The following is a 24,874-nucleotide window of genomic DNA, read 5'->3' as shown; positions in this document are numbered from 1 at the left end:
ATGCTGACATTATAGTAGTGAAAATTTTTTTTTATCTATCAATTTCATTGCATTACACAAAAAATTTTTCCATATAGAAAAAAATCAGCTAATGACTACCCTACACTTCAATTTTGCAAAGGACATGATAAGAAAATTTTGATAATTATTTTTAGGTGCTTTGATTTTGGTAATAAATATTTAATTTATTCTTTGTTTTTTTTTTTTTTTGTAAAATAGTAAATTGATGCTTCTCATAGAAAATAAACATTTTGTTTTATTTTTATCGTAACATTCCTTATTCTTATTAATTTAGAATTTCATCATCAATTTAGATTAAAAAAATGACTGAGTGCAGAAAATATTTATTGAAACCATTAAAACTAATTTCATGGAGGTTTATTTTAATTTTTAATATATTTTGTAGCCATTTTTAATGTTTTTGTATTTCGCATCGGACGTTGGAGTCACTAATCCCGATCTCCCTTTCACTATGTCTTTAATTAGGGAGATTCTACTATGCTGAACTCATTTCCTTTCTTTACATGCTGATGACAAATGGAGAGGCTGCTGCAATGACACACGTTGAGAGAGACTGCCCAGAAAAGCTAGCTTTCTGCTTTGCAACAGAATATAGGTTCCACACACTTTTATTTATCGGTTACTTTTCAGGTGCTTATGTTTCTAACGTTGAATTAACTAAGGTGTTAATTTTTTTTTGTAATTAAGGTTGGTAGTTGTTGCAAAAACTGTGATGGGTTATTTTACAAAAAAAGGATTTGGGTTTAGCCAAAAACGGCCTTTGTCTTATTACTAAGAGTGGATTGTAAGACCACAAAAAAAAAGGATTGGATTAGATTGACCCAAAAAAAAAAAAGGTATGTTTATCATGTTACAAAATTTTTTGTTTTGCTGAAAAGTCTTAAATAAAAATATCATAAATAAAAAGTCTATAATAATGTATAATTTAATAATTAAAGTTGTGACCATATTTGTTGGCAAGATAAAAGATAGTGATAATATAATTTTTGAATTGAAAATGAAGTGTTAACTTTTTTTTTATGAAATTAAAGAGCATTTTTTTAAAATGAATTGTCAATAACAATCACCTTTATTTACTTGTAACGTAGAGAGTACGGTACTCCCAGTTATTTTATTACTCGGTTTTCTTATCGCTACATTTATAATTTTTATTTTTTTTAAATTGTTAATAATTTCAATTAACATAAATAAGTGAATGAAAATACAAATAAAAATAAGAAACATAAATATGAGGGGGAAAAAGTAAAAAAAATATTATAAAAATAAATTAAAATAAAATACGAAGGCTATGAAAATAAATAATCATAAAATTAAATAATCAGTAAAAATTATTGATATACATAGTATGGCCTATAACAGAAACAAAGGATATCAGAATGTTGATTGTAATTTCTGTAATTTTGTTGAAGTGGATTTTTTAAAAATAAAAAAAGGGAGGAGGAAACAATACTAAGAAATAGAAAACGAAATCTTAGTAGAGGGCTAAGAAAGGGATATCCTGAATGACAAAGAAAATCCTAGCTTCTACGGAGGTGTCATTTGTGAGGCAGTGACTAGGTCCCCACATCTTCCACGCTGCCGAACCTGAAGAAGCCTTCTTTGTCCATTGCTGGAACGTGTCAAATGGCTCTTTGTCACGCGTCGCCCATGTTCTGACCCCGACGGTGATCCCACTCTGGTCGCCTGAGGATTTCACGGTCTGCCGTGGAGGCCTGCACCGTCGCCGTCGTTGAGTTGAGTGTTCCAGGTATTGCCGTGCTTAGTCCGCCGTTCAGCCGTCATAGGATCTCCGTCTGAGTTGAGTATTCCAGGTATTTATGTTCGTGGCTGGTCCTCGTTCATGTTATTTGTTGAAGTGTTTAAAATATTGTTCAGGTGGTTTTGAAAGTTAATGATTTTCTTATTATTAATTTGATATTGAATAAAATTGTTCTTGAGGATCTGTTCTTCGAGTGTGTGTCAGGCAGCTGAATTTTTTGCGAAATTGCTAACATAAGTATTGAGTTTGATCTTAGTTCGAGTTTGTTGGTCGTCACGAGCTGGCAATTTGATGAACTGTTTGTGAGGCGATGTTCTTTGGACTTTTTTTAGGTTGCTGTTTTTGGTCCCGGCTATAAAGTTGAATAATTAATTGAAGAGGACATAACGGTTTTGATGTTGTTAACGTGTTCATATGAGCAGTTAATGTTGCTAGGTTGCTCTTTGTTAATGTTCTGACTATTGATATGTAAAATTGATATGACCTTGTGTTCATTTCTTTTTACAACCTAGCTGGAAATGCTTCAATTTCTTTCCTTTTCAAGTAGGGAGTTTCTAATTTGCACTCAACTAGGGGTACTTGGTTCATGCATGTATAGTTTAGACTCTTTTTACAACCTTGGTTTAATGGGATAATAGCTGGAAATGCTTCAATTTCTTTCCTTCCAAGGTAGCGAGTTTCTAATTTGCACTCAACTAGGGGTACTTGGTTCATGCATGTATAGTTTAGATAGAACATGTATTGTAGGAAATTGTAGAGTAATGAGGTTTTTATGAGTATTCAGATTATGTAATGTTTGGAGTTGCAGATGGATGCGAATAGAGGTGAGGCGATAGGGGAGTGCGGGGGGTGGTGTAAGTGACGTGAACGAGGAGATGAATGCGGAAGAGGTTGGTGGTAATGAGGTTCAGGAGGAACATTTGCCTGAAGGAGAACCAGGGTTTGACTTGAGCGCGGATGATATTTTGAACCAAGTTTGGAAAAGTGTGGAAGATGCGTATGAGTTTTATCGAAGGTATGGAAGAGTCAACAGATTTGGGGTACGGAAAGGGGACTCAGGTAAAGATAGCCACAGTAATGTTGTGAGATATCAATTTTTTTGTAACAAGGAAGGATTGAGGGAAATCAAGCACTATAACAGGATTGATAGGCAGCGGGGACACAAACCAGAAACACGGACTGGCTGCAAAGCAATGCTATCAATATACTTGGAGAAGAGTGAGCAGAAATGGAAGGTTAGGAAGGTAGTACTGGATCACAACCATGACCTAGCACCTGTTGGGATGTCTTACCTGATTCGCAGTCATCGCAAAATGACGGACGCGGCAAAGGCTCACATTGACGGGATGCATGCGTATGGAATTGGGACGTCGAAAATCTTGGGTCACATGGCTGGTATGTCAGGTGGATACTCTTTGTTGGGATTTTTGAAAAAGGATGCGTACAACTACGCGGACAAGATGAGGCGGTCACGAATAGCTGATGGTGATGCGAATGCAACGTTGGTTTACCTTGAGGGAAAGGCTGTTGTTGACCCTATGTATGTTGCACGCTACAACCTCACAAAAGATGAAAGGCTTGGTAACATGGTTTGGGCTGATGGGAATAGCCGGTCTGATTTTCAGTGTTTTGGAGATGTCTTAGCGTTTGACTCCACTTATAGGAAAAATAGATACAAACGTCCAGTAGTGATTTTTTCAGGCTCAAACAACCATAAGCAAACTACTATTTTTGGTTTTGGGTTGTTGATTGATGAAACTGTATCGTCGTATACGTGGATGTTACAGAATTTGCTAGAGGTTATGTGCCAAAAGAAACCTTGTGTAGTTGTTACTGACGGGGACAAAGCAATGATAAAAGCTGTGAAGTCGGTTTTACCTGAGGCAACCCATCATTTGTGTGCGTGGCATGTGGAAAAAAATGTGACATCAAATGTAAAAGACGAACGCCTCCGCAGTTTGTTCAAGCGTTGGTTGTACATGGACATGGAGGTTAATGAATTCAAAGAGGATTGGGCTGCAGCAATTGAGGAGTTTGGGCTGCATGACAGTAGTTGGGCAAGGCACATGCATGAGAAGCGAAAGCTATGGGTAAAGGCGTATTTACGTGACAAGTTTTGCGCCAGATTCCAGACTACGTCGCGATGTGAGGGAATAAATGCTGTGGTTAACAAGTTTTCGAAGTCAAGCCATACTATCCTCGAGTTAGTGCAAAATCTAGAGCTAGTCGTCCATGAATATCGGAACAAAGAGATGTTGCTACAATTTAACTCCATTTACACCAATCCGGTTATGACCACATGTTTGAGGTCAATAGAGATAGCTGCTGCTAGTGTTTATACTCGAGAGTTGTTCGCATATGTTAGGAAAGAGATTGAAGGAGCTGGAGCAGTTAATCTACTTACGAAAAAACGGTGCTTGAATACAACCGTTTATTATCTAGAGGAATATGAGAAACCTGATGTTCAGGTAATGGCCGCCTTCGGGAGAAGTACTGGAAAACTCGACTGTCAATGCTTTTTTTGGGAAAAGAACGGGTACCCATGCAGGCATATGTTCTTTATGATGAAAGCAGCGCATCTGCAGGAAATACCTGAAAGATTGGTCCTGCGACGATGGAGAAAAGATGCCAAAGATATAGATCAATATGGTGAGAAGGTGGACGATCCCACCTAAAGAGGTTTTTTGGTTAGACATGGGGCGCTCCACACAAAGGCTCAATGGCTTGTTTACCTTGGTTCACAAGATGAAAATTTGTTTCGAAAAGCAATCGATGGCATAGTTAATTTGTGCAATACTCTGGAATTTGCATGTCGGGGGTTAGGATATGAACGGGACACAAGGGGGACGAAGAAGGTGGTACGGGATCCCAAGGTTGCGAACCCTAAGGGCGCCCCTCGACTGGCCAAACAAAGGCAATTAGGCAAGAGAAGGCGATGTGCTAACTGCAAGCACGTAAGCCATACGAAAAGAAAATGTCCCCAGGATAGGGGGAAGAAGTCGTCAGCAGCTAACGATGCGGACCAGCACGGTGTGGCCGGAGCAGAATGCCAAGATGATTCATCTAGGATGACACCTGCGAGTTTCAAGGTATTCACTTCACATGGTAGTTGTCATGTGTTCTTTACGTATTAGCAATGTCATTCAACTAACTTCCGTCTTTCAGAGGGAACCTGGCCATGGAAATGCTGGAAATTATGCACGGAACCTAGATGACTTAAGGAGACAGTTCGCTGATTCGACCTCCGGCAACTACGTAGGAAACAATGCGAAGGCAGGATGCACCTTCAATGACGATTGGGCAAACGAGGTTAGGATGCCTGCATGTGTATATGTATCATCGTTAAAAGCTTGCGATGATCCAAGTATTTAGGGTCATGTTGTATGCGAATAACTGTTGACTGCGAAAAAATTGTTATGAACAGTTGCTTCCATAATGATGCAGGTTAGGGTCTTTCTCGGAAGAATACAGAAAGGATCACGCAAAGGTTGGGGGAATACCGATCACTAACAGATGCTATCCCGCTAAACAATGTATGGTTCCCTTGTCACTGGCATGGCAACGAGAAGCATATTATATGCAGAGTTATTTGAGTCTGCTTAGTTGTTGGTGTATTGTTCCAGGGATCTGGTGTTTGTTATTTTTTTCTAGCATCTTATCTCAACACCGTAAGTTGAGGGTGGCTATATTTGTTAACCTGCCTTCAAGTATAATTGATTTTGTTTTTGTAAAATTTTGCAAGGCCCAATAGCAATGATAACATGTGCGCCTCTATAGAATGAATTTGGGGCTTGGAGGTTACCCAATCGTGAGAGTAAATAATGATATTTGGGCTTGAGGGGTTACTTGTTGGGCTTTTGATAATGCAGCCCATGTCACCTTAATAACAATTCCCCAACCTGAGGAGTAAGTCGCTGGGTTTATGGTAGCAACCACATGGCTTGATTAAAAACTAAACCTGGGCCGGGTTAGTCAGCTTTTGGGCTTTAAGTTATTATTGCCAAAAAGGAAATTAGTAAACTGGGTTCAACCCACTAGTGTATCGAATGCTACGGGCTTTTGGTTCCATATTATCATTCTTGCCCAGAACGGTAATCATAGTCTTCCATAACTTCCTAACTTGTTACAATTTAATCATAGAATGGCTTCCAATTATTTTATAAAATTCGCTTGAAACGAGTGCGACGATGTGGATCTTATTCATCACTTCTCAATGTTTTTAGCTAGGCATTAAGAAACAATAGCAAAAGAGTTGCAAGTTTTACAATATATTCATGCACATGTAGGGAATATCTAGTCAGTTTAATACATGTACTCCTATTATAATAGTTGAGTCATTAGCATAAGAAAGATTCATTTGCGGTGGCACAGGGCCTCATATTGACAAAAGCGAGGCCCCAAGTATATCCCCAACGAGACACGTGAGGTTCACGCAACTTGGTGCACAATGCATCATAGCAAAATATGCAACTAGGTGCACAATTCATCATAGCAAAATATCCACCGCAACAAAATATCTACGATACCACCTAGAACGTCAAGCTGCCACTACGGGATGGACCTGCATCGGCCGGTGCATTGTTGCCATTGTGACGACGCTTGGAACGGGACATATTTCTGTCCCAATCAGCCATGGCCTTGCGACCTACCTCGCGAGCAATTGGGTTATGTCTACCCATGACCAAATCAAGAGCAAGCCACATCCTAGTCTGATTGGTGACATCCTACAATAGCCATCATTTAATTGGTTTAGCTAATTCCGGACAGTAGCAACAACGATTTCAAGCAATGACAACTACAGTATCAATTGAACTAGTATGTAGGTAAGATAGGTTTGCAACGTAACAACAATGGCATCTAACAATGTCTATTAAAGCATCATTTCAATTTGGCAGTGTTTGTTACCTCTAACATGAAATCTCTAAACACCCAAGATTGCATCATCCACTGAACAACCCACACTCCACAGTCGTTTCTACACGGGAAAGTAAAGTCACATGTGTTGTTATTACATTATTATTTTAGGGTTCAACAAACAAAAACATGGATTAGTATGGTACATACGAGCCCTCAATTTGGTGGCCAACCTCCGGCTCGTCGAGGTCGAATGTGGAGGGATGTGGTTTATAATGTCCCTTATCGCTCTAGAACCTCGTATCTTGCAACATATTCTCTATGAAGAAGGCCTGCAAAGGTCTCAATTTATTAGTTGTACTCAAAGCTACTAAGGTGGAAACATTTATTAATGCCTGAAATGCATGAGGAGTTGATAAGGGTCACGTGCTATGTACTCACCACATATTTCATTTGAGCAATCCTGGCTTCATATTCCGACACATTCTTCGCAGAATCTAGGTAAATTAGCCTGCAGAACACTAGATCCACAATCATCAGGTACCAATGTTGCTCCCTGTACATTGGAACATATATCTACACAAATGAAGTAAATAAGTTACTAACGTAACGGCAAAGGAATATTGTCAATTAAAATGCAGAAATAAGTTGTTACCCGATGCAAGTTATCCGCATAGCCCATAAAGTTAGACCGGATGAACTCGAAAGTGTCAATGCTATGGTTCACAGGACTTAGCGCAATTTGCTGGACGTTGAAACACAATTTTACGTCAGACACATACACGAGTCAACCGCCTCAGGTTTTGCTAACGGTGACGTACTCTCTATGTCACAAGTGGAAAAAAGAGATTGCCGTTGACAAGTAATTTTCAGAAAACGTCTAATTTCATAATAAACAATGAAAATTAAAATTTAATTTCAAAATTTATAAATGTTAGCAAATTTTTAACATTCCAATATTGCTTAAAATAAATTACACAACACCAAACACCACTTTATAGGCATAATGTAATTAACCATGGATAAGAAATCAAAAATCACTATGTACCATAGCTTCTCGGAACCTATGTTCAATGTTTTTTTTTTTACTTATTCCATACGTAATCAGACTATTATTTCAATTATCAAACCGGAATTATGTTATCGCTATCTTTCATCCCGAGAAGGAAAAGTTGTCATAATTCTAATCATAAAGTTACACATTTTCCACAGCCTTTTCTGTAACGACAAATTCATTTCAAACTTCTCATGAAAAGAAGAATCGTTAGCACAATTTACTGGATATGGGGACATAATTTTACCGCAAAGGTGGTTGGCAAAAACCACTTAGGAGACATGTTGTCGAAGCTGAGCATGGAGGCCACCATGTTGATAACCTGTTGCCACAAAGACGGTTATCCAAGACTGCAACTAAGGCTTCCCACACACCAACGTATAACAACAACGTATGTGAACCACTACTTACGTCGTCAACAACTTGCTGCCCCGGTCTTAGGCTCCATAATGTACGCCGATCACCCTGTGCGTGCTCATCCGCAACTAGAATCTCCCTACCACAAGAAACATTAAACAAGCATGGTCACGCTCCGATACATGAATACATCTCAAGTGTAACATTACGACAACTCACATTCACCAAGCCATGTCACATACATACGTACCGTTCATCCATATTCTTCGAGAAAATGTAAGCGGCCATGACAAACTCCGACCCCTGAAAATGCATTCCGTCTGGTGGCCGAAATGCCAACTCGAGACACTACCCAAGCAAAGCAACACAAAATCCGTGTAAGTAAATTCTAGTAGGACTAAGACCAGGAAAATTCACATAGGAGAGAAATATTACTAAATACCCAAACATTAAATTCATTACTTGCGGCATATCAGATGCAACATGGAAGGCGAGGTGTGTGTGATATGTGAACAACGACCCATGCTCAGTTTGGCAGACGTCACTACCTTCAGTTGACGCAGAATCCTGGTTTTCAAATGTTAACTTGCGCTGCACCAACAGTAAATGATGAAGCAAATAACTTGATACTTTTGGACGTAAATTGCCAAAACAAAAAAAACTTCACTTACTTTTAGCTTAGCGGATTTAGTGGGGCCACCGTTTCGGTTCTTTTGTGTCTGCCTCTGGCGGGCCGTGTCCCCTCTAGTTGTGGGCTTCAGTGGCGGTGAGATCTTTACGGCACCACGTTTAACTCCCACAGATTTCTTGCTAACCAAAGTCGCCTCTGGTTCATCTGCCGCCTTTGCCCGCGTCTTCTTACACGCGACCATCCGTGCGTTGCCTTGCACGCCTTCTTTCTTCAGGTCGGCCAGAGAACCAACCGCAACAATTAGAGATTAGAGAATCTTCCCATGTTCCACTAGGATCCCAGAGATAGTCCTAATGTCTTCATTTAGGGTCTTCATCACCTCCCTGGTCATTTTATTCTGGTTTATTATCTGCAATATCCATACAGCTACATACGTAAGCTAGACTTACTAACAACTATACACCTAATTCAAACCTATGGCCACAACATGTTGTGCAGAAAACCAACCTCCTGGAACATGCGGATAAACCTGATGTTATGATCGTCGTCGATTGTCCCGTCACCACCGTCCGTCCCTTTAGCGACCTCACTGCTCGAAACACAACCATGTGTTAACTTGTCAGAGGAAAAATAACACACACCACATAACAAGAATCACAAAGGTTTATTACTAGGATTGCATTACTCACCTTGCGAGAGAGACATTGTCATTTTTCTCCTTCAGTGCATCAACTTGTTCGTTCATTTTTCCAAGTATCTCTTCCACAGTAGCACATGTCTCCATTGCCGAAACTTGCATGGACTATGGTTATGAATAGTTCCACATGTGTTATATGAAACCATGAAATGGGCTCATATCATATCATGGCCCATTAGTGACCTAGCCCAACTGAACAGACACAACTCCATCATTATTCCTTTAAAAAAAAGTTACTCCTACATTTCTAAATATATATTATTCCCAAAAGAAATATATTTTTTTATTTACCAAAGAGGCTTATAGAAGAAGCAATCAGACTGGAATGACTCTTTCAATCACAACCTGCTATGCATTTTCCCCATGTATGCAGTCATAGGCCTTAGGGTAACGGCAACATGACCGTTGACATGACTACTGACATTTGTTTAAGTACACGCCACTCTCACCAGAAGATAATTTTCAAAATCTTTCTTTCGTAATGACTGTATGATTTAATAACTAATAAATCCTATCACTTTTTCTCTTAAGAATAATAAATATGTTTAAATAAATTCCAATTATAATTGTAGATGAATATTGTTTTTTAGTTTTCAGTGTTGCCTGTTTAATTTTTTTGATATATCTTAAATAAATTAATTGACAAAATTTATTCAAAAATACATTAACTGGCATGTCAAATACAACAATCATCTACAACATTAATAGTTTAAAAATTTCAAAAAAATTATATTATTCATGTACTCAAATCTTAAAAATACAAACATTAAATTTAACCGTTACTATTCATGTATAAAAATTTTAAATACAACATTCTTTTACAAAATTAATCTTTTTAAAAGTTAGACAAACTTTTATTACTCCATGCAAAACAATTCCACCAAAAAATACGGACTGGTCACTCATTAGTGTATTTAGGTTTGTTGATTTTTTAAATTTCATTATCAAAAACTTTATAAGTGACTGTCAAATAAAAAATTATTATAACAATTATTTCTTTCACTGATGGTTAGAAAGATTGCTAGTATTGATTTTTTGATGCAACAACGGATTCTTAATTTTAGTTATTAATCATCGAATTAGAAATTTATTCCAATTTGGTGCAAGTACAAATTTGAAAGAAAGACCGGTCATCACCTTGATTACAAACTTAAGCGGTTAATTGTCTTAGCTTATTATTCTATTAGTTTAGTTGGACAATATTAGCTTCTTAATTTAGTTTGTTGCATCTCTTTTTTTTTTTTGGGAAAACAAATTTTCGAAAAAATAAATTTTAAAAGCTCTTTGGACTCGAGAATCGTTTTCAATACACTGATCAACATCCATCTAATTAAGCTTAACAAACTTACATATTTCATACAGCCAGTTGATAAATAAAACTTAACAATTACTTCATTAAACCTAGAGGGAACCCAACGGAAAACCCTATTCCATTAGGACCCAAATTAAGTGTCTTTGTGGTCAAAAGCCCAACCAAAGCACCATCTTCATTGTCCCTTACAACCCCATAAAGGCAGGTCTCTCATCTTATCAAATAAAAAAGAACCTTTAAAAAAGAACCACATACAGAAAGACTATTAGGCGTAATCTATTCCTCTAACATTTCCCCAAACATTTCAACTTGTCCCCTAAGCTCCTCGTTCTCAAGCTCAAGTTTACGAATTCGGTTGTTCAATCGGTCAACTTCTTCCTTCTTCTCCTGATTCAACTGGGCCGTGACACGTACAACAATGTGATGATTGTAATCACGAATAGTATAACCCATAGTAGAAAGAATCTTATCCAACATTGTGAACGAAACTTCTTGACGAGCAAAGTGTTCGCTGTAGCACAACGGACCGTGAGCCACAAGATCGAGTCCTCTTCCATTGTGGGGGAGCACCACCGTGAAACCAAAAAGCACATTATCATCCTTCGGGTTGATCTCGTGGGGGACAAAAATTGGGAGACCAATTTGAAAGAACGAACACGCTCTCAACAACATTAGTTCCATGTCTTCTACATGCATGAACGCCCTCTCACTTGCTGGCTCTACCACTGCACATTAACATCACACTCACTCTGGCATTAAAAGCTTGCTAAATGAAAAACTTAGATAAAAGTATTAGAAGTAAAGTTTTTGCATCTCACCTCCCTGTTCAACAGGGTTGCTGCCACCATCACATTCCTGGCAGTTGGATGGAACTATTCCGGAAGATACTAGCTGCGATGAAGACATTGAACAGAAGGCCACCTCTAACAACTTGGAAGGTTTTCTTCTCACTGTTTGAACAGGCGGTGTTGGCTGTCGGGCGGGAGATGCTGCGGCGCTGCGCAGCCAAGCCACGGCCTCAGCCAAATTACGGAACCCACGATGTTCGCTGTTTCGATAGCCATTGACTTGTTGCTCACACTCTTGCCATGAGCGATAAACGCCGGGAACCCGACCCCTTCGCACCGCGTAGAATGGAAAACGACCACCGTCGGTGCTCATTATCACTTAAGTATACAAAAGAAAATGTGTTTCATAGAGCAAGGAGACAGAAAGCACCCCTGACACCACTAATATCTTCTTTCTCAGCTAACACTAATTCGTAGAATACATAAGGAGAGCATTTTATAAGCCACCTAAAAGTTCATTCCAAACAAAATAATAATAATAATAACAATAATACTAATAATAATAACAACTAACATAAATAATAACTATAACAACATTATTAGTAAATAATTGTCTTACTAATAACCATCATAAATAAAAATAAAAAATTTAAACATTTTTTCTCTAACGATTACAATATTTACATCACACCAACATATTCTATCACTAAGACAAATGTTGGCAGGTTGATTTAAAACTTTGTTTACATAAAAGATGAAAAAATAGAAGGAGATAAAAAGAGAAAAAAAATGACCACCTAAAACTTGGGAAAAAAATTCGGTTTTTAATGTCTTAATGGAAAAAAGAAAAAACAGGTCTCAGGAACAACATAACTAGGAATATCATTATTCATTATTTCTGTTGGTCTTTCATAAATACAATAAAAAATTATATTCTAAAATATTTGCTTCACACTATTCATCTCACATCTGTAACGATGACATGAGACTCTCTCCTATGACACATTACTCTAAGTCTCTAATAGACTGTTTGCAAAATTAAATTATTGAACAATAACATTTAATACCATAATTATTGTTTCTGTTATAGGTCATACTATGTATATCAATAATTTTTACTGATTATTTAATTTTATGATTATTTATTTTCATAGCCTTCATATTTTTATTTTAATTTATTTTTATAATATTTTTTTTTTACTTTTTTCCCCTCATATTTATGTTTCTTATTTTTATTTGTATTTTCATTCACTTATTTATGTTAATTGAAATTATTAACAATTTAAAAAAAATAAAAATTATAAATGTAGCGATAAGAAAACCGAGTAATAAAATAACTGGGAGTACCGTACTCTCTACGTTACAAGTAAATAAAGGTGATTGTTATTGACAATTCATTTTAAAAAAATGCTCTTTAATTTCATAAAAAAAAATTAACACTTCATTTTCAATTCAAAAATTATATTATCACTATCTTTTATCTTGCCAACAAATATGGTCACAACTTTAATTATTAAATTATACATTATTATAGGCTTTTTATTTATGATATTTTTATTTAAGACTTTTCAGCAAAACAAAAAATTTTGTAACATGATAAACATACCTCTTTTTTTTTTTTTGGGTCAATCTAATCCAATCCTTTTTTTGGTGGTCTTACAATCCACTCTTAGTAATAAGACAAAGGTCTTTTTTGGTTAAACCCAAACCATTTTTTTGTAAAATAACCCATTACAGTTTTTGCAACTACCAACCTTAATTACAAAAAAATTAACACCTTAGTTAATCCAACGTTAGAAACATAAACACCTGAAAAGTAACCGACAAATAAAAGCGTGTGGGACCCATATTCTGTTGCAAAGCAGAAAGCTAGCTTTCCTGGGCAGTCTCTCTCAACGCGTGTCATTGCGGCAGCCTCTCCATTTGTCATCAGCATGTAAAGAAAGGAAATGGGTTCAGCATAGTAGAATCTCCCATTTAATTATCATTGCTTTTCCAGTTGACACTATAACATTATTTTTGTTTACTTTAGCCTTCTTAAATTTATATTGAGCCCCAAAAATTTATAATATCCTAACCTATATTTTGTGTATTGGAGATTAAGGTTTTACGAATTTGGATGTCAATATAGATTTCAATTGATTAAGGTTCACAAATTAGGTTATAATATCAAAGAGATGTCTAATATCATATGTCACACCACTTTCTTTTTTTTTTTGGAACTTACGATTTTTTGGATGGAAAACAAAACAGGTTAAGATTCGGGTAAACGGTAAGCAAATATCGAATACGACCGAGCTATAAATGGACCAAGGAGTCAAACATATGTATTAAGAATTTTGCTAAGTAACTAACTAGGAGTCCAACTAATTTCTGCCAACTCTTAATTGGCTAGATCCAAAAACTCAAATTACCAAAAAATTATCTACCCAATTATCTAGCTTTTACTCTAATTACCCTGATCGATTAAAAAAATCACTGTTTCACCTAATGCCCAGTTTTTCACCATTATGTTTCACTTCTCTAGTTCCATACCATTGGCGAGCTTCCTCTACATGGCGACGATTTCCTCATCTCTCCCCCTAGTCATCTTCTCTCCCACAACTAACATCAATCAGCGCCGTCCAGTGCTCGGGCGAAGAAGATGCTGCCGTCGCGTGCGAGGAAGCCATCCACGTCGACCGTGACGGCACTTGCTGCTGCCTCTGCTTCGAATCCTTATCAAAGATGCCGCCACGGATTTGTCTTCTCCGGTGGGTGGGTCGATGCTCCACCTCCTTCAGCATTCATCTCATGGGCGTGAAAGCCATTGCTGTCGCCAGGACGCAAACTCGTGTCCTCCATTTCCGTCGCATGCTGCTGCTCTACTGCCACCTAATTCATATCTGGTGTGTCTTCCTAATACGTCGGATGTGTCCTTTGGGTATGTCTTCCTATGCGTGTATCTTTTAATAGAAGTGTCTTTTATACATGTGTCTTCTAATGGAGGTGTCTTTGGAAATACGGAATTTTGGTTCGCGGCTTTGGGATGTGGCCGAACTTGCGGGGTGAAGGTGCGTGCGATCTCGATGACAATTCCGTTGCGTGCAAACTACCGTTGCTGGCTGATGACGGCATCGATGGCGTTATGGAGAGCGTCGAGTGTTTCTTCCGAATGCATTATGGTGGGCATTAGGCGCGGCTTCCCGTCGGTAAAATGGTCAAGAATTCAGGTGGAGTGGATGTTGGTGTTCTGTGCAATGATCCAGGCTGACTGAGGTTTTGAGGGGGGGTTCGGTTCGAGGTGGGGGTGTGGGTTGGTTTCTCCAAATTCATGTTATGTGAGTATGGAGTTGCTATTTTAGGTTATTTTTATTTTTCAAATTTGTAATTAATGTTGATCATTACTATCAGAAATTAATTTCTAAATGGATAACACAATGGTGAAGTGCAGATAAATGGATACATGGTGTGATGTCCACAAATGTGGACCTGTGAAGATCAGAGACATGCAAAACGCAGGTAACGTTTTGCAGGCGTTGGAATAAAAAAATGCAGGCCCTGCAAAACACAGGCTGCGATTGGTGAGGGAAGGAAACCAGCAAACGAAACGTGCCCTGCATGCCGACAGGAGCAGTGCTTGACCAACTTCGGACTGCGCAAAACGCAGGATGCGTTTGTTAGTAAACCAGAGCCAAACGCAGGTTGCGTTTTGCATGCTCCCTAGCTGCATGCGTGCCACGTGTTCTCGGAGGGGATTCAGCTGGGTCCTTATAAGTGAGAAACGCAGATTGAGAGGAAAGCAAAGTTACTAAAGCAAAACTAGTTACTGAAGAAATAGTTGAGGGAGAGTGAGGAAGCTGTGAAAGAGTTTGTTGAAGAAGAACAAGTACACAGTATAGAAAAAAAATGGTGCGTGACTATACCAAACCAGAAGATCATATTATTGAGTATTTGGATCATCCTCAATTTGTAAGTAAATTTTTTTTAATATGTAACAATAAATATAAAGATTTATTCGAATTTTATTTATTTGTGTTGTAATTAATAGTATTGAGGTTATTAATATTATTATAACTAATATTATGTTGTTATTAATTTCTCATTACGGTTTAATTTTTTAATATTGTTATTATATTATTATTATTATTAATAGGCAAATTAATCTCTGTATTGTTAGTGACGTTGTTGTTGTTGTTATTATTATTATTATTATTATTATTATTATTATTATTATAATAATAATAATAATAGTGGGTATGTTAATGAAAATAATTTATTAATAATTTTTAATTTCAATAATGTTTAATAATTTATTATTATTTTTTAGTGATTTATTATTATTTTTTATGATAGTAATAATAATAATAATAATACTGTTAACAGTAAACGGTTTTTTTAATAATGTTTACGTAGAAAAAAAATTATTACGTTTAATACTTTAGTAATATTTTGTAATAATAATTAATACTGTATGTTTATAACAAACCGTTTAGGTTATAGATATTATAATAAATGTTTATTATTATTGTTATATTTGGGTAGTTATTATTATAATTAGAGTGTTATTATGATTATTCTATAATACTGGTTATAATATTGAGAATAAGTTATTATTAATTTTTAGTAATTAATAATACTGTTTAATAAATAATAGATAAATTTTTGTGATTTTTTAACAATTTATTATTATGTTATAATCGATATTATTTAGAATTTAATAATTATCATTATTTTTTTGCAGGCTATCATAAATTTGTTGCCCAGAAAATTGGATCCGCCAGATACCTTTAACGAGGTAGCTGCATCGACATTAGCATTGACTGGGTTTCAACACGTTTCGCGAGCAGGCGAAATGAGAGGTCATTCTGCACTACCGAGTGCTTTGGTGGAACGCTGGAGGCCGGAGACTCACACGTTTCATCTTCCGGTCGGTGAAGTGACGGTGACGTTGGACGATGTGAGTTATATTCTTAGTCTCCCGATTAATGGGGAGGCTGTTACGGGAAGATCAGATACCACCAGTTTTTGGTGGAGAACTGCATTGCGTGTTTTGGTCGGGAGCCTGGTCTGAACGATCACGTGTTGGGAAAGGTTAATATTGCTTGGGTTCGGCAGTGCAGAGACACCGAGCCGTGTGATACTCAGGAGTCTCTCGAGCGGTACGTCAGAGCGCACATTTTCTGCGTGCTCGATACAATTGTGTTTCCGGATAAGTCGACCGTTTCATTGAACTCGAAGTTTCTACCGCTACTTCGGGATTTTCCCCGGATTTCAGGGTATAGTTGGGGAGCAGCCAGTCTGGCACACCTATACAGATCGTTGTGTCGTGCCTCACAATACAACTGCAAGAAAATGGATGGCCCACTGATACTACTTTTTGTTTGGGCGTGGGAGCGTATGCCGTTCCTGGCACCTATACCCCGTGATCAACTCGGCAATATTGGTATTCCACTAGCGCGACGGTATTGGCTTTTATCGTTATTGTTATTCTTATTATTATTATCAAGCTTATTCATATTGTTGTTATTATTATTATTATTATTATTATTATTATTATTATTATTATTATTATTATTATTATTATTATTATTATTATTTTGTTCTTCTTATTAATATTGTTATTCTGTTTTCGTTAGGTGGAGTCATTGGCGCCGACATACGAGATATATATGGCGGCCTACTGCACATTTTAGGCGAGGACTCGACGACATGGGAGTTGACGACGTAAGTTGTACCATTAATGTCCAATGTTTTTATTCAGAAGAATAGTTTTTCTAATCGGCCTCTTGGTAACTATTGTGCAATTTATATGGCGGCCATATATGGGAGTGGGGATTCCGGATGGCCTCGCTCCCCATATGGTTATGTGCTCCACCCAATCGCCTCTAATGTCATTCGAGTGCATAGAGTGGCACGCGACAGACCGGGTCAGACGACAGTTCGGGATGCAGCAGCTACTACCAGGCCCCGCGTTCGACCTTGGTTGTGATCACTGCAAGCGGTTGACAGGAGCACAGAACCATGAATGGGGACAGATTTACAGTCAATGGGTTAACAGATGGACATCTGACCGCTATAACACATTGCAGCTAGGCGAAGAGATTATTGACTTCCATCCTCTCCCAGTGTACTACGACTGGTACACGCAGCAGTATGAGATTCACTTGCGACTGTCAGATAGAGTTCTAGGCGAAGAGGTTGGCGCTGATGAACCACAGCAGCAACAGGAAGAACCAGCTGACTCTCACCAGGAAGTCCCGCCTCATGAGCAACAGGAACATGTATTGTTTTTAATTCCTAGTATTATGATTATTAGGTTTATAAATAGTTATCAGTAATTACTATTAATTGTATTTAATTGTTAATTAGGTGCCGGCATATGAGCACCACTATCAGGTCCCGGAGTATGAGCACCAGTTTCAGGACCCGGCATATGCCCAGCAGTTTCAGGACCCGGCATATGTCCAGCAGTTTCAGGATCCAGCATATGCCCAGCAGTGGCCAACATATCAGTAGCAGGCAGCATATATACCGGAACCACAGCCGCTTCAGGCACTTGAGCCCTACATACCACATCTGGTAATTCCAGCCGAGGGTCACTTTAGCCCGTTGGGTGGATTGGACACTGTTCATACCCTGGGTCGAGCTATCCGACATGGGATGATCGACGACAAAGCGACCGACCTCTTCAGGTCAAGCGGACCGACTTCTTCTTAAAGAACTCGGCCAAATCGACAGGAAATCCCATAAAGGGCCCAAGTAGAGGAACACGACCCAAATCCAAAGGCCGTCCAAGCCTATAGAGATAAGGGCGGTTCCCTTGAAAATAAGCTGACCTCAACTCAAAGATAAAGATAAGATAAGATAACTAACTTATCTTATCTAGAAAGGTCACTCTACAACTACTATAAATACACTGGAGCACCCAGGTATAACTCATACTCTGATTCTACTAAAAACCTGTTTAATACCCATGCTAACTTAAGTATCGGAGTCTCTTGCAGGTACCCTCCACCCTCTGGTGACGAAGGATCAGTAGTGTAGCCAGATCAACAAGTCGGACACGACAGCTCCGGCCGTCTCCCACCAGTCGGACACGTCGGTACCGATCCGTACAGAGGATCTCAACCAAGATCAACCTCCAGTTTCAGGTAACCCTCGGAACAGACACCATCAGCTTCTCTGAGGTCCTGAGAGATACATATTTTCTCGGCCCGATGCAACCGCAGGAAGGGCCTGCTATATCTCATCATTCTAGTGGTCGTCGCGCCACTTCAGGTCATACTAGTGACTTCGACTTTGATCACTCGACGGGTCATGTAGATCTGCCTGGTCCGTCCGCACCACCACGCGGCCAATTATTTGATTTGAATGAGTACCTGCAGCAGGAAGAGGGAGACTTGGGATACGACTTGCAGCACTGGTATGATCTTGGTGGATCGAGTGCTCCGGGGATGAGTGGCATTGGTTTGTATGACACTGGTTGTGCGAGCATGACAGATTTCGACAGTGGTCCTGACGTCGACAGTGGGCTAGACGCCGGTGTGTCTCAGGGTCATCCGTATAACTTACGGACACAGACTGCACCTTCGAACAAATACACCCCATCCTTGTATTCGAAGAAGGTGCCGAGGAAGTAGTTAGTTGCAGTTGATCTTGTATTCAGCATTGTATTCAGATTTGTATTCAGTGTCGTATGTTATATTTAGATGATTCTATTCAGTATTATTATTATGACATATTTAGCTTTGCTCCTGTATAACTCTGTTTGGATCGAGATGTTTGTTCTCCAAAAAAATAAATAACAAACTTAAAAACTTTACTTATTATAAATTGTTAACTACGTTAAAGTAAATGACGAGGTTACAAAAAAATAACATATAATTGTGAAGTATGTCATAAGAAAGTTACATTGAAAAGCCTAACCACTAATGACCTCCAGCGGAACTTGGACCTGCGCGCTGCGGACATCGGCTGCGGCTATGTCCCTCGTGTCCACATATAGTGCACCGGCGAGGACCACACATATCCCGCGAATCCATCTCATTCAAGTATCGGGTTGACTTCGGCCTTCCTTTCGTCGCACGCCTCAATGTCCAGTTGGCGATCACCTTCGCTCCTTCGTATCTATCCCACGTAGATAGGTCACCCATCGGAACAAACTCGCCTCTGTACACCTTGCAAATTTCAGACATCTTGTACACATCGTGCACATACACTTGCCAATCAAGACGCTGGTTGGCGCAACATGCAAGCACGTGGCAACATGGAAGTCGCTCGACCTGGAAATGGCCACAGTCGCAGTGTCGTTGTGCAAGGTTAACAGTGTAAATGGTACCATCTTGCATTTCGCGAACCTCAAACATCTCGTTGCGCCTGTCGAACCGGTTGACCACAATGTTTTCTGCACGTCGGAAGCTTTCTTCAACTCTCTTCGTTGCAAATTCTGAATACGTGAATCCGTTGCGGAGACGCTCATGGGCCTCGGTACTCTTCCGAGTGAACAACTCATTCAGCCAATAGAAAGTTGACCGGACAAGGGCAGTCACAGGAAGGTTACGTGCACCCTTCAGGACAGAATTTATGCACTCTACCAAGTTTGTCGTCATATGTCCCCAACGATAACCACCATCGAATGCCAACACCGATCTCATCACACCATTAAGTATATGCCTCACCCCGCTCTTTGAGCCTTTGGTAGTTTTTGTTGTACTCCTGCTCCGTCCTAGAATAGCCTGTTGAACAAACCATTTAATCATAAGCAGATGCCACAAATTTGAAATTTACTATGAATTGAACCATAACATTGAGTTGAAATACCTGTGTTCACCATGAGTTTATGCAAATATGGAGCCTTGAACCTCCTTAAGAAGTTGGACCCGATGTGCCTGATGCAGTACATGTGCTACGCCCTTGGTGGTAACCATGCACCGTTACTGCGAGCTATTGCAGCGTCGATGGAGGTATGGCGGTCAGAAATAATACCCACACCATCAATGGTAACAACATATCTCCGCAAATTGGTTAGGAAAAACTCCCACGCGTCTGCTTTCTCGCCCTCGACAATCGCAAATGCAATAGGCACAATGTTTTGATTCCCATCTTGTGCAACCGCTACCAGAAGTGCACCTTTATATTTTCCGTATAGGTGCGTGCCATCAACCTGCACCAGTGGCTTGCAGTGTCTGAATGCTACAATACACGGATAGAAGCTCCAAAAATGTGGTGCAGAACTCTTACACCTTGAACCTCCTCACTCTCACGGTAAACAGGGAGCGTTTTAATTTGAACACGAGACCTTGGCATCTTCACTGTCATTGCTTTCAACCATACTGGAAGAATCTGGTAAGAAACTTCCCAATCACCGAAAACTTTTGCGACAGCTTTCTGCTTTGCCAACCAAGCCTTGCGGTAACTCACAGTGTAGTTGAACCTACCTTGAATTTCTGCAATAACAGACTTCACCTTTATCGAGGGGTCTGCTTCGACCAACGGCCTAATGGCATCAGCAATTGTGTCTGAGTCCAACTTGGGATGATCTTGTGAAATCGTGCCCATGGTACACGTGTACTTGCCATTGTATCTCCTGCTCTCCCAACAAGCTTTTTTTCGAATCAAGCTAGCTCGGATAAGCCAGTCGCACCCTACACCATACCCCCTTGCATTTCGCATAGAATGTCTGCGGCTCAGACTCATACACAGTGTAATCAACTCCTCTAGAGATGGTGTAGCTTTTGATTGCAGATATCACCGACTCTCTCGAACCAAATTCTATTCCGACACTAAACTTGCCATCTTCTGCCGCAACGTTGCCTTCACCTACGACATGCGCACCACCATCAGTCAGACAAGGCAAATAAATTAAGCACTATAGAAAACTTGAGTTAATAATCATAACATACCCGTATTCGCATACTCAGGAAATTCTGGGGCATGCATGACTTCGAGATCTAGAGTCTGCATAAAAGACGGAACACCAAACGGGTGTTGGCTTACAATGGCATACGCCTCATTCTGCACCACCGGATTGCCTGCCAAGTCTCCATCATCGTTTTCGTCATCGACTTCATAGTTAGCTTCGAATTTCTCTTCGCTGTCATTATTATCTTCTTCCCAATCTATATCCCCGAGCTCATCAACATTGACCTCGTCGCCGACCGTACCCATCCCCGACTGTTGTTCAAACTCAACGTACAGCTCTATCACCGGCACGTGAAATCGAGTTTGTCGATAAATATAGAACATCTGCTGCATGCTTGCATCGTCAGTGATGGACATTATTTGAAACTGTATCAGCCCACCAAATACTTGCACAGGTGATAAACCACTATTTTATGGTTTATCTTGTGCTCAATTGAGTGATTTTTATCAACTATTTACCCACTTATTCATACTATTTGCATGGTTTTACGTTTTCCTTCCTAATTTTATGCTACGATTGAAAACATGTTTCCTGGGCCTTTAAATTGCTAATATTAATCCTCTCTTATTACCATTATATGCCTTGATATGTGTGTTAAGTGATTTCAGAGTTTATAGGGCAGGAATGGCTTAGAGAATGGAAAGGAAGCATGCAAAAGTAGAAGGAATACAAGAAACTGAAGGAACCAGCCTGACCTATTGGTACTAAATCGACCATAACTTGAGGTACAGAGATCCAAATGACGCGGTTCCATTTGCGTTGGAAAGCTAACATCCGGGGCTTCGCAACGATATATAATTTGTCATAGCTGCTCCGAAGCCAGGCGACGCGAACGCATGGATCACGCGGACGCGTGACCTGGCAGAAACACAATCCACGCAACCGCGTGGATGACGCTTTCGCGTCACTTTCCCGCGACCTGTACGTACCAGAATACGCTGGGGGCGATTTTTGGGCTGTTTTTGACCCAGTTTTCGGCCCAAAAAACACAGATTATAGGCTATAAAGTGGGGGAATGCATCCATTCATGAAGATGTCTTCCATCATTCACTTTTCATAATTTTAGATATAGTTTTTAGAGAGAGAGGTTCTCTCCTCTCTCTTAGGATTTAGTTTTAGGATTTAGGATTATTTCTTCTTCATCACAGGTTCAATGTTCGTTTAATTTAGTTTATCTTCTACTTTTATTTATCCTAGTACATTGGTTTATTTATTTTTCTTATTGATTCTCTTCTTTTCCAATTTGGCTTATGAACTTTCCAATGTCAGACTTGATTCTCTTTATTTAATGCAATTTGAGGTATTTTAGATTTATCACTTCTTCTATTGTTTGTTATTAATTGATGTTCTAAGTTAGATCCGAACTTGATTTTGGAGTTGATTAATATTTGGAGACCCTTGAGTTGAATTGTAATTGGGTTTATTGTTGGCTGGCTCTCTAGTCACTAACGCTAATCCTTCCCAAAGGAGAGGATTAAAACTTGTGAATAGAAGTAGACTTCCAACTTACTTGAATTTCTTTTACTTTACTTGGTAAAGGATAACTAAGTAGAAGCAACCTTCAATTATCAATTGATCTTGAGAAAAATCCAACAAGGATAGAACTTCCGATTGATCTCTCCTAATCAAGGCTTTTTATTGTTATTATTTTATTTCCTCTGCCATTGCTATTCTTGCTTTTTATCTTAATCCGAAACCCCAAAACACACTTTTCTATAACCAATAATAAATCACACTTTCCTGCAATTCCTTGAGAAGACGACCCGAGGTTTAAATACTTCGGTTATCAATTTTAAAGGGGTTTGTTGCTTGTGACAACCAAAACGTTTGTAAGAAAGGATGATTGCTTGGTTTAGAAACTATACTTGCAACGGAAATTTATTCTGAATTCTAAACCGTCAATCTTCCATTCTTCAAAATGGCGCCGTTGCCAGGGAATTGCAAACATGTGCCTTATTATTGGTTATTGTAAATATTTGCTTTTTGTTTGTTTATTTGTTTTTATTTTTGTTTTTATTTTTGCTTTTTCATAAATTAAGAGATTATTGGTTTTTATTTAGTTATTAAAAATTTTTCAAAAATTTGTTCTTCGTGTCCATCTTGACCTTCAAGTTGTTCTTAGTTGTTCTCTTCGTTTTGATCTAAAAATTTTAAGTTTGGTGTCATTTTATTGTTTTTCTCTTTCCTCATTTAATTCAAAAATATCTTTTCTCTTTATTTTAATTGAATTTTCGAAATTTGCAAAAAAAAAAAATTCAGATTTCTTTTTTAAAATTTTTATCTTATCTTATCTTAGTTTTAAATTTCAAAATTCAAATCTTTTTCAAAAATCATATCTTTTTCAGAATCTTATCTTATCTTATTTCAAAAATCAAATTTCAAAATTCAATATTTAAATTTCAAACTTCAAATTTCAATTTTCAAATTTCAAATTTCAAAATTTAAATTTCCAAATTTAAAATTCAATTTTCAAAATTTATTTTTCAAATTCAAAATTTAAATTTCAATAACCTTTTAATTTAAATTTATTTTTTTTATTTTTATTTGTTATTATGAGTTCTCACCCCCATTGCTTTGAGTTTGGTCCTAATGCTATTGCAAGGAATAAAAATTATAACAGGAACATGCATCAAGGTCAAAACAATCAGAGATGGAAGGAGCCACGAGGATCTGATCAACCCTTTCGGCAACATCACCTTCCAAGATACCATGGACAACGACCATCCTACAATGCATGCCAAGACAATAGATATGGTGGACCCCCTTGTAATTACCAGCAAGCTCCATCATATGCCAATGAACCACATCCTTAAAATAGCTTTGGACCACCATACTCACAAGTCCCTTTCCGCCATTCACCTCTATATGACCCTAACCCTCAACTACCATACCAACCACCTTATGAGCCAAATGAACCGTACATAGAACCACTCCCATTCCAACACAATTACTCTCATAAACCACCACCTCAATATACAACATCTCCTTATCATTATCAAGATGAACCACCTTCCCACCATGAACCCTTTCTCCCAACAAATGAACCCTCCTATCCACCCCAAACCTCCATGGAGAAAGCACTTGCCGATCTAAACTCTACTATACAAGCTCTTGTCGCCCAAATCGGACTACCAAATACCTTCAACAATCAACCCTCAAGTTCTAGTGCACTTCCTTTTCAACCACAGAATGATCTCTCCATCCCATCACCACCATCCATGGAAGAGTACCCACATCCATCAATCCAAGAGCAACATGATCCCAATGATGCTATTAACATGGAACAAGAGAGAATGGATCATCTTCGCGAATCCATACTTCATAAGGAGCTAGAGGAGGCCCTAAAGGTAAAGGTAGTAAAGACCCTTGAAGTTGAAGGAGTGGTTGAAGAATGAGTGAAGGAAGACACCAAGGAGGAGTCTAATTTTGTCTTAGAGCAAGAGGAGGCCCAAAATGTGGAGATAGGAGAGACCCTTGAAGATGAAAGAATAGTTGAA

The 24,874-nt window shown here is 38.6% G+C and overlaps 1 protein-coding gene and 1 long non-coding RNA gene across 2 annotated transcripts; one reads left to right on the top strand and one right to left on the bottom strand.

The window, feature by feature from the left end:
- The first annotated feature begins 2,655 nt into the window (after positions 1–2,655).
- LOC112735524 (protein FAR1-RELATED SEQUENCE 5-like) lies at positions 2,656–5,152 on the top strand. The gene is made up of 3 exons (XM_025785058.1): positions 2,656–4,429; positions 4,604–4,869; positions 4,946–5,152. The coding sequence occupies exons 1-3, from the start codon at positions 2,656–2,658 to the stop codon at positions 5,150–5,152; spliced, it is 2,247 nt and encodes a 748-aa protein (XP_025640843.1).
- Positions 5,153–6,730: 1,578 nt separating this feature from the next.
- On the bottom strand, positions 6,731–7,432 carry LOC140182803 (uncharacterized). Its single transcript, XR_011878944.1, has 3 exons — positions 7,290–7,432; positions 7,076–7,210; positions 6,731–6,966 (listed from the first exon to the last, which is right to left on the bottom strand). It is a non-coding gene; the product is annotated as an uncharacterized lncRNA (long non-coding RNA).
- Between the last annotated feature and the right edge of the window lie 17,442 nt (positions 7,433–24,874).

The sequence above is a fragment of the Arachis hypogaea genome, chromosome 3, assembly GCF_003086295.3.
Source record: "Arachis hypogaea cultivar Tifrunner chromosome 3, arahy.Tifrunner.gnm2.J5K5, whole genome shotgun sequence".
NCBI classification, from domain to species: Eukaryota; Viridiplantae; Streptophyta; class Magnoliopsida; order Fabales; family Fabaceae; genus Arachis; species Arachis hypogaea.
Note: the sequence above shows the minus strand (reverse complement) of the source record. Positions and strands in the feature narration are given on the sequence as shown.

Bases quoted from the DNA above. Each gene is read 5' to 3' on its own strand.
- LOC112735524 (XM_025785058.1), top strand. From the start codon at position 2,656: ATGAATGCGGAAGAGGTTGGTGGTAATGAGGTTCAGGAGGAACATTTG. The intron at 4,430-4,603 runs GTGAGAAGGTGG...GTCGGGGGTTAG, and splicing joins CAAAGATATAGATCAATATG to GATATGAACGGGACACAAGG. The intron at 4,870-4,945 runs GTATTCACTTCA...TCCGTCTTTCAG, and splicing joins TGACACCTGCGAGTTTCAAG to AGGGAACCTGGCCATGGAAA.